We start from the raw sequence: 11,916 nt of genomic DNA, 5'->3' as shown, positions 1-11,916 counted from the left end.
TGGGTGAACTAGTCCTTTAACCCTTGACTTGTCCCTCATCCTGTTATAATGTATGAAACGTTACAGCTCATCTCCCGCCTCGTTCTCTCACATGGCACGATCTGATTGGTTATTTCAGCGGTCGTCTGCTCGGCTCTGATAGGCTAACGTGTGAAGAGAGCTCGCACCACAGCATTTTCTCACAATCAGATACAGTAGTGGAATTAAATTCAGTTCAGCTCATTCACGTCGGCTGTCTCTGTAACTCTTCCTGTCATATCATGCAGTTTGCAGATTCACAAACAGGATGTTGTGGTCGTGCTCTGCTGTATTCTGCCTTCTTTTTTCTCTGTCGCTCTGCAGACGACCAAACGCCGGCCTAGCCTTCGACAAACTCCAGATCAGCTTCAACATGTAAACTTTAACTCAGATTTAACTTAAAGGGTTAGTTGACCCAAAAATGAAATGTCTGTCATTAACTCCTCCCCCTAATGTCGTTCCACACCCGTAAGACCTCCGTTCATCTTCACACACAGTTCAAGATATTTTATATTTAGTCCGAGAGCGTATGCAAGTGTATGCACACTATACTGTCCATGTCCAGAAAGGGAATAAAAACATCATCACAGTAGTCCATATGAGACATCAGTGGGTTAATTAGAGTCTCTTGAAGCATCAGAAATACATTTGGGTCCAAAAATAACAAAAACTACGACTTTATTCAGCATTGGCTTCTCTTCCGGGTTTGTGTGTTCAATCCTCCAATAAAGATTCAAACGGTTATGAATCAGCGAATTGATTCATGATTCGGATCGCCAATGTCACGTGATTTCAGCAGTTTGACATGCGATCGGACAGACATTTCATTTTTGGGTCAACTAACCCTTTAAGCTAAAGTCAAAAATGAACTTCTGTGAAATCATGTCAGTCTGAGCTCCTTCAGCACACAAGCCCACATTTGTTATCTGAGAATCATGAGCCTGTTTGGCAAGTCTTTAAAGGGGAAACAAAAAAGGATTCTTGCCATTATTTCCTCACCTTTGTGCTTTCTCAATCTTGAATGCTTGAAGAGACTTAAAGCAGCTCTTTTTGTCCATTTCTTAGTGACCATGACTAAAAAAAACACCATATAACACTAGGCAAAGTACGAAATCATGACCAATTCACACAAAAGGGGACGTTTTCAGACCGTTCTGGCAAGGTTGTCTCAAAGTTAATAATAGTAATCGAAGTTGTCTGTTCTTTAATAATGTTCTCTAGACGTTAGCACAAGAAAACAATTTAGCTAAACTTTTAGTTGGGTATGCGTCAAAAAATGTTTTAAATGCTATGATCTTAAAAACACTGGGTTAAAAATAACCCAAGGCCTGGGTTAATATAGGACAGGACACCCAGCAAAATGGGTCGTTTTGTTTTGACTATAATACTAGCTTATTTTTTTACTTCATACGAGAATCAATGTTTACGGATGAACTTAACCTCTAAACTTTTTTTAAATATTCGGCACAAGCACTTACCAAACACTAGGTTGTCACGTCTGAACCAGGATCTGGGTATCACAAAAACTACCCAAACACTAAAAAAAAAGGGAAAAAAAGGCTCAACCCAGGATTTGTGTAGAAAAATAACCCGATAATGTACTTGTATGCACTTTTATGATGGACAGATGCGCTTTTATGATGGATAGATGCACTTTTATGATGGATAGATGCACTTTTATGATGGATAGATGCACTTTTATGATGATAGATGCACTATTATGATGATAGATGCACTTTTATGATGGACAGATGCGCTTTTATGATGGATAGATGCACTTTTATGATGGATAGATGCACTATTATGATGATAGATGCACTTTTATGATGATAGATGCACTTTTATGATGGATAGATGCGCTTTTATGATGGATAGATGCACTTTTATGATGGATAGATGCGCTTTTATGATGATAGATGCACTATTATGATGATAGATGCACTTTTATGATGATAGATGTGCTTTTATTATGGATAGATGCACTATTATGATGATAGATGCGCTTTTATGATGATAGATGTGCTTTTATTATGGATAGATGCACTATTATGATGATAGATGCACTATTATGATGATAGATGCACTTTTATGATGATAGATGCGCTTTTATGATGGATAGATGCACTTTTATGATGATGGATGCACTATTATGATGGATAGATGCACTTTTATGATGATAGATGCGCTTTTATGATGGATAGATGCACTTTTATGATGATGGATGCACTATTATGATGATAGATGCACTATTATGATGGACAGATGCGCTTTTATGATGGATAGATGCACTTTTATGATGGATAGATGCACTTTTATGATGATAGATGCACTATTATGATGATAGATGCACTTTTATGATGGACAGATGCGCTTTTATGATGGATAGATGCACTTTTATGATGGATAGATGCGCTTTTATGATGATAGATGCACTTTTATGATGATAGATGCACTTTTATGATGGATAGATGCGCTTTTATGATGGATAGATGCACTTTTATGATGGATAGATGCGCTTTTATGATGATAGATGCACTATTATGATGATAGATGCACTTTTATGATGATAGATGTGCTTTTATTATGGATAGATGCACTATTATGATGATAGATGCGCTTTTATGATGATAGATGTGCTTTTATTATGGATAGATGCACTATTATGATGATAGATGCACTATTATGATGATAGATGCACTTTTATGATGATAGATGCGCTTTTATGATGGATAGATGCACTTTTATGATGATGGATGCACTATTATGATGGATAGATGCACTTTTATGATGATAGATGCGCTTTTATGATGGATAGATGCACTTTTATGATGATGGATGCACTATTATGATGATAGATGCACTATTATGATGATAGATGCGCTTTTATGATGATAGATGCGCTTTTATGATGGATAGATGCACTTTTATGATGATGGATGCACTATTATGATGATAGATGCACTTTTATGATGATAGATGCGCTTTTATGATGGATAGATGCACTTTTATGATGATGGATGCACTATTATGATGGATAGATGCACTTTTATGATGATAGATGCACTATTATGATGGATAGATGCACTATTATGATGATAGATGCACTTTTATGATGGATAGATGCACTATTATGAGGATTGATGCACTATTATGATGATAGATGCACTTTTATGATGATAGATGCACTATTATGAGGATTGATGCACTATTATGATGATAGATGCACTTTTATAATGGATAGATGCACTATTATGATGATAGATGCACTATTATGATGGATAGATGCACTATTATGATGATAGATGCACTTTTATGATGATAGATGTGCTTTTATGATGGATAGATGCGCTTTTATGATGGATAGATGCACTTTTATGATGGATAGATGCACTATTATGATGATAGATGCACTATTATGATGATAGATGCACTATTATGATGGATAGATGCACTTTTATGATGATAGATGCACTTTTATGATGATAGATGCACTATTATGATGATAGATGCACTTTTATGATGGATAGATGCACTTTTATGATGATAGATGCACTATTATAATGATAGAGCACTTTTATGATGATAGATGCACTATTATGATGATAGATGCACTATTATGATGGATAGATACACTATTATGATGATAGATGCACTATTATGATGATAGATGCACTTTTATGATGATAGATGCACTATTATGATGGATAGATGCACTTTTATGATGATAGATGCACTTTTATGATGGATAGATGCACTTTTATGATGATAGATGCACTATTATAATGATAGAGCACTTTTATGATGATAGATGCACTATTATGATGATAGATGCACTATTATGATGGATAGATACACTATTATGATGATAGATGCACTTTTATGATGATAGATGCACTATTATGATGATAGATGCACTATTATGATGATAGATGCACTATTATGATGGATAGATGCACTATTATGATGATAGATGCACTTTTATGATGATAGATGCACTATTATGATGATAGATGCACTATCATGATGAAAGATGCACTATTATGATGGATAGATACACTATTATGATGATAGATGCACTATTATGATGATAGATGCACTATTATGATGGATAGATACACTATTATGATGATAGATGCACTTTTATGATGATAGATGCACTATCATGATGAAAGATGCACTATTATGATGGATAGATACACTATTATGATGATAGATGCACTTTTATGATGATAGATGCACTTTTATGATGGATAGATACACTATTATGATGATAGATGCACTATTATGATGATAGATGCACTATTATGATGGATAGATGCGCTTTTATGATGATAGATGCACTATTATGATGATAGATGCACTATTATGATGATAGATGCACTTTTATGATGGATAGATGCACTATTATGATGGATAGATGCACTTTTATGATGATAGATGCACTATTATGATGGACAGATGCACTTTTATGATGATAGATGCACTATTATGATGATAAATGCACTATTATGATGGATAGATGCACTTTTATGATGATAGATGCACTTCACAATTAAAATTTTAAAGTGATCCAATCCTTTACTGAAGAACTTATTTTTTTGCTAGCTGGTTAGCTGATAGGCTAATCAAAACGTGACATGCCAGTTCGAATAGCCTATGTGGAAGTGTGATCGAGATTTGAGAGCTACCATTTGAGTCTGTTCCTCATTCAAAATGATCATATGACGACAAAACTCGTCTGGTTTTTTTTTTTTTACATTTGCTGTTTTATATTTGTATGGAGCACATCTGTAGTGCGTCTGGGCTTGAAATGACACGAAGAGCTTATCTTAAAGAGAGAGTTCAGCCAAAGTGACATTTCTGTCATCGTTTCCTCATATTGCCCCAAACCTGTTCTGTTTAAGAAAGGATGTTGTTAATGTTGGCCATGACTTCCATGAGGAACCAACATTGACACTTTTGGGTGAACTACCCCTTTAAAATGAATCATGGCAACTATTTGAATAAGGGAGGACTAGTCATGATAATGTTGTATTTATCACACCATTCTTATCATAAATCCAGTTGCACACTACAGTTCGTGTCTACACTTTTGCTTTATTTGCTCATGTGTCAATGACAGCTTTTGACTTTCAAAACGGTGCATCTTCAGGATATCTTTAGTGTGTCTCGCGCGGTGCGGAAGTGGCCCGGAGGGCAGGGCGCGCGCGCTGTTGCATATAAACTGACACGGACTTCCTCAAACTCACTTTGCATCGGAGCAGAGACGCATTCAGGTACTTTCTTTCTCTTATCGCTTTTTAATTTATTTATTTAATCTCTTTCCTGGAGCTTTCGCAGAAGGGATGATGAGTGAGGAGACGGCAGAGTAGCCTAAAGTTGGGCGTGCTTATAATAATAATAATAATACTATTATGGTGTTTTATTGCTCCTCAGATCAAAAGCAGCAGTCATGAGCTGGGACAGCTACATCAGCAGCCTGACCAAAAGCGAATGGGTGGACGATGCGGCCATTGTCGGGATAGCACCGGGTCAGGAGTCCGTTTGGGCTTCGGCACCGGGCGGCTGGCTCAGCCAAGTCACGGTACAACGTTTACATGAGAAAAAAAAAATCAAGTGTTCTTTTTTTTTGTTTCGAATATTATTTATTTTCTTATGCTATCGCGAATTCATTTGAATGGGATCGTTACTTAAATAACTGTTTCTTTATTTGTTGTTGTTGCTTTACTTACGTTACTTGTGTTCTGTCCTCCGTGTATAAAAGTCGTTGCAAATCAGGATGCGCTCGCAGCCTCGCCGGTGATAACGGTAGCTCTAGTCTAACTTTGCTACACAAAGTTTTATAAAAGCTAACTAACGCGTATTTTCAGGTAGTTTAATTCGCGATAACGCAAATAGAAATATTTCTCCTGCGATAAATCGACCGTTTATTTTATTCGCGCTGAATTTCCTCACAGCAGCGGTCGGTCGCGCGGAGTTCTGTGAACGGCTCCTTATTTGGTCATGCGTGCTGAAAGGCGGAAGCGGGTACCTCTCTCTCTCTCTGTGTGTGCGCGCTTCCTCCTGTCCGCCCATGGCGCGCGCTCTTGTTCTTCATGTCAGATGTTTTTATAAATTAGTTATTAAATATTTAGAATACGTTTACGTGAGAGACATTCGCCTTTAAGTGAAACTATCATTATGTCTAATATAAAGTAACATTCGGGATTGACCGCTGATTATTTCAACACTGTGCATGTGTGCGCGCGCGCGTGAACTTCCTTTCCTGGGTTCCGCACTAACTTTCATTTTAACTTGATTTTGAGATGTGTGTGTGTGTGTGTGTGTGTGTATGTGTATTAAAGTATAGCCTATACATAGTACGTCTACATATTAATTTTCCCCATTGTATGATACTTAGGCTATGTGTGTATAGCTATATATATATATATATATATATATATATATATATATATATATATATATATATATACATATATATTTGTGTGTGTGTATATGTATGTATGTGTATATATATATATATATATATATATATATATATATATATATATATGTATGTGTGTGTGTGTGTTGTGCAGTTGTGTGTTTCCCCCGTTCATGCCGTAACATGCAGCTCAGACTTCTCAAGTATTTAGGGGTGCGTGTGTGTGTGTGTGTGTGTGTGTGCGTGCGTGTGTGTGTGTGGCTCGCTGTGAAAGTCCCTGGTAAGAGCCCTGGAGTTGGTCACATGACCACAGGTGTATCTGGGTTGTTCGTTCTGGCTCATCTAACCTCCAAACCACAGAAAGCGAATTGATTGAATTTGAAACTGTAAATGGCGAGAAACTCAACGTCTGAAACTCTCACGTCTTCACACCTTAATGAGAACCTAAAATCTGCACGAGAATCTTCTGGAATACTTTCAAACGTGGAAATAAGAGGCGGATTTATGGACTGTATTTCGCTTATCTTGAGCATCACCTTCAGGAACATGACAAAACATGAGCCGCGCAAGAATCTCTGTGTGTGTGTGTGAGTGTGACTGTCTGTTTGTGTGATTGTATGTGTGTGTGAGTGTGTGGGCTGGTAATCCCTTCGTTATGGGGACAAACATCCCCACAAAGATGGCAATATCCGAAATCCTTGTCCTTGTGGGGACATTTTTTGGTCCCTATGAGGAAAACATCTTATAAATCACACAGAAGGAGTTTTTTTGAGAAAGTAAAAATGCAAAATGTTTCCTGTGAGGGGTAGGTTTAGGAGCAGTGTGTGTGTGTGTGTGTGTGTGTGATGGGTAGGTTTAGGGTTAGTGGCAGTGTAAAGGGATAGAAAATACGGTTTGTACAGTATAAAAACCATTACGCCTATGGAGAGTCCCCACAAAGCATGGAAACACTACGTGTGTGTGTGTGTGTGTGTGCGTGCGTGCGTGTGTCTGTGTGTGTGTGTCTGCTTGAGTGTGTGTATTTGCGTGTCTGTGATTGAGTGTGTGCGTGTCTGTGATTGAGTGAGTGTGTGTGTGCTTGTCTGTGTTCGAGTGTGTGTATTTGCGTGTCTGTGATTGAGTGTGTGTGTGTGTGTGTGTGTATGCATGTCTGTGCTTGAGTGTGTGTATTTGCGTGTCTGTGATTGAGTGTGTGTGTGTGAGTGTTTGAGTGTGAGTGTGTGTGTGTGTGTGTGTGTGTGTGTGTTTGTGTGTGTGTGTGTGTGTGTGTGTGTGTGTGTGTGTGTGTGTGTGTGTGTGCGTCTGTGTGTGTGTGTGTGTGTGTGTGTGTGTGTGTGCGTCTGTGTGTGTGTGTGTGTGTGTGTGTGAATGTCTGTACGTGTTTGAGCATGTGTGTTCTGTATCCTCGCTCAGTCTCTCTCTCTCCGCAGGCGGCTGAGGTTCAGGCTATCGTCAGCAGTGACCGCAGCAGTCTGTTTGCAAACGGCGTGACTTTAGCGGGCCGAAAGTGCACCGTACTGAGAGATGCCCTGAATGTGGACGGCCAGAACACCATGGACATCAAAATGAAGACCTCAGAGAAAGAGCCCGACCCCTTCTCATTCACCATCGGCAAATCTCAAAAAGGTGAAGACCGCATTACAGTCAGCCTTGGGTGTAATTAGTTACTTTAATTCAATTACTTTTTCCCTTGAAAAAGTAAAGTAAGGGATTACTCTTATTTTTTCAGCATATTTAAAGGCGCTGTATGCAAAAAATGTATTTCAATGAGTCATAAAATGGCCCTGATATGTCTCTAGACATTCAGAAATCATGTTAATGTCAAACACTTCTATCACTGACAGCAGGAGTCCGGCAGGATATTGTCATTATAAAGCTGTTGTTGCAGCTCAACTGATGTTGATGATGTCATGTTTGTGTTGTGGCCTATCGACCAATCACAAAGTCAGTAGTGTTTGAACATCCGGGTTGCCAGATCTGCTCTAGTTACCACACACACATTCATACTGTCACTCTCTCACACACTCACACACACACACACACATATTTACACACACTCTCTCTCTCTCACACACCCACATACTCTCTCACACACACACACATACTGTCTCACACACACACATACTGTCTCACACACTCATACTGTCACACACACACACTTGTACTGTCACTCTCTCTCTCACACACACACACACACACACTGTCACTCACTCACACGCACGCGCACACACACACACACACACACACACACACACATACTGTCTCACACACACACATACTGTCACACACACACACTCATACTGTCACTCTCTCTCTCACACACACACACACACACTGTCACTCACTCACACGCACGCGCACACACACACACACACACACACACACACACACACACACATACTGTCTCACACACACACATACTGTCACACACACACACTCATACTGTCACTCTCTCTCTCACACACACACACTGTCACTCACTCACACGCACACACACACACACACACACACTCATACTGTCACTCACACACACACACACACACACACACACACTCATACTGTCACTCTCTCACACACACACACACACACACTGTCACTCACTCACTCTCACACACACACACACACACTGTCACTCACTCACTCACTCACACACATACTGTCACTCTCTCTCTCACACACATGCACTGTCACTCACTCACTCACTCACTCACACACACACACACACACTCATACTGTCACTCTCTCTCACACACACACACACACACACACTGTCACTCACTCACTCACACACACACACACACACACTCATACTGTCACTCTCTCTCTCACACACATGCACTGTCACTCACTCACTCACACACACACACACACACACACTCATACTGTCACTCTCTCTCTCACACACATGCACTGTCACTCACTCACTCACTCACTCACACACACACACACACACACTCATACTGTCACTCTCTCTCTCACACACACACACACACTGTCAATCACTCACTCACTCACACACACACACACACTCATACTGTCACTCTCTCTCTCACACACATGCACTGTCACTCACTCACTCACACACACACACACACACACACACACACACACACACACACACACACACACACACACACACACACACACTCATACTGTCACTCTCTCTCACACACACATGCACTGTCACTCACTCACACACACACACACACACACACACACACACACACACACACACACACACACTCATACTGTCACTCTCTCTCACACACACATGCACTGTCACTCACACACACACACACACACACTCATACTGTCACTCTCTCTCTCACACACATGCACTGTCACTCACTCACACACACACACACACACACACACTCATACTGTCACTCTCTCACACACACACTCATACTGTCACTCTCTCACACACACACACACACACACACACACATACTGTCACTCTCTCTCACACACACACTCATACTGTCACTCTCACACACACACACACACACACACACACACACATACTGTCACTCTCTCTCACACACACACACACACTTACAAACGTTCCTGCTGATCCCAATCTGGCAACCTGGAGTCAGGGGGAGGGGGACACACCGCTCTACAGTCATCTGAAAGGGATTGCAGGACCAGTTTTGGCCACAATCTTACACACACTTCCTTTAACTACAGTTACTCCTGATGTAATTGAACTAAATAATGAATATAATTAAATATAATACAATAGTGGAATATTATATTATATTATATATAGTGGAATTAACATCAACATTTTATCACATCAAAACACACATCAAAAGTCTAACTTTAAAATGCATTTATGTTTTTATGTATCCTTCTCACATTTTGTAATCCTTTGGTCAGTTAATAAGAGTAATTTATGTAGATTTATGTTATTTATATTATACTCGTTTCATGTCTAACCTTTAATTTCTTAACTCAAGGTTGATAAAGGATTTAGAAAGTAATTAGTAATTAAATACGTTTTAGAGAGAGTCATTTGTACAGTAATCTATTTACACTATTAAAGATATACTTAAAAAAGTAATTAATTATAACTTATATCTTACTTATAAAATACTTTTTTTATACTGTAGTTTACACACAGATATTTTTATTTTTTTTATAAAATATATATATCTTTAGTTTCTTGGGTAAAATTTGATCTAGACATGTTTTTATATATAAAGTTTATACAAATATTACATGCAAATCTATATATATATATAAATTTCTTTAGATTGTAGGGTGAAATTTGACCTGGACATATTTTTAGATATATAAAGTATACACAAATATTAAATGCAAAACATACTTATTTTATTTTACATTTAATATTGTATCATTTATTTAATGAATAGACTTTAGAGTGAAATTTGACCTGGACATCTCTATCTCTTTCTCTCTCTCTCTCTCTCTCTCTCTCTCTCTCTCTCTCTCTCTCTCTCTCTCTCTCTCTCTCTCTCTCTCTCTCGGTGTGTCTCTCTCTCTGTCTCTGTCTCTCTCTCTGTCTCTCTCTGTCTCTCTCTCTGTCTCTCTCTGTCTCTCTCTCTCTCTCTCTCTCTCTCTCTCTCAGCGATAATCATTGCTAAAGGAGTAAAAGATGCTCACGGAGGGAAAATCAATCCACTCGTCTTTGACATGGCCACACACCTCAGGAAGGCGAACATGTGAACAAGCCCCGCCCTCTCCCCGCTGACTCCGCCCACTTCGCCACCTGTCGACCAATCAGGATCCCATCGTTCCGGAAGCCAACAGATCCCAGATCCGCCAAACCTGTGCACCTCGGCTTTAAACATTCCAGGAGTCTGAGCTCTCGTCACCGCTCCAGTCAGACGGTGGAACACAAACTCTAGTTCATATCAAACTCATTTATTAGCTTTTATCACGGATTAATTGATTGATTGATTGATTGATTGATTGGTTTTTTACGGTACTGTGTTTCGGACGGGCGGAGCATTGATTGTGTGATTGTTTGTGTCAAATCCTGCTGAACAAAAACCCACTTCTGACTGTTAGAAGCCAAATAAAGAGAGAATGAGTTTCTGTGGAGCGACTCCTGTCCGTGTGTTCATGTGCGATGAACCCGCAAAACACATTTTCAATTCGCTTATATTTTGATATTTTCACCAAAATATCAAAAAAAGTTATCGCCAAAATTTTTGTAATTTTTTTTTTTATTTAATATATTTTTTTCATGGGGCGTAACACATTTTTTTAAATTTATTTATTATTATTATTATTAGAAAATTATTTGTATGCTTCAATCAAATCAAAAAATATTAATAATAACCTTCACATTTTTAAATCAAGCACGACATGCCAGAGTTTTAGGTTTGTGATTGTATTTACATTTCTACACACTCCAATGTGGGTCACTAAACTTTATTTTAATTTATTTAAAAAGAAGATACACTGCAAAAATGCTTTTCTTACTTCGTATTTTTGTCTTTTAC

General features: G+C 38.7%; 1 protein-coding gene across 1 annotated transcript; it reads left to right on the top strand.

Moving 5' to 3' along the window:
* Positions 1-5,156: 5,156 nt before the first annotated feature.
* Positions 5,157-11,510, top strand: pfn1 (profilin 1). The gene is made up of 4 exons (XM_067445443.1): positions 5,157-5,294; positions 5,455-5,602; positions 7,873-8,068; positions 11,037-11,510. The coding sequence occupies exons 2-4, from the start codon at positions 5,471-5,473 to the stop codon at positions 11,132-11,134; spliced, it is 426 nt and encodes a 141-aa protein (XP_067301544.1). The 5' UTR covers positions 5,157-5,294; positions 5,455-5,470; the 3' UTR covers positions 11,135-11,510.
* The last annotated feature ends 406 nt before the right edge of the window (positions 11,511-11,916 follow it).

The sequence above is a fragment of the Pseudorasbora parva genome, chromosome 6 (assembly GCF_024679245.1).
Source record: "Pseudorasbora parva isolate DD20220531a chromosome 6, ASM2467924v1, whole genome shotgun sequence".
In the NCBI taxonomy this organism is placed as follows: Eukaryota; Metazoa; Chordata; class Actinopteri; order Cypriniformes; family Gobionidae; genus Pseudorasbora; species Pseudorasbora parva.
Note: the sequence above shows the minus strand (reverse complement) of the source record. Positions and strands in the feature narration are given on the sequence as shown.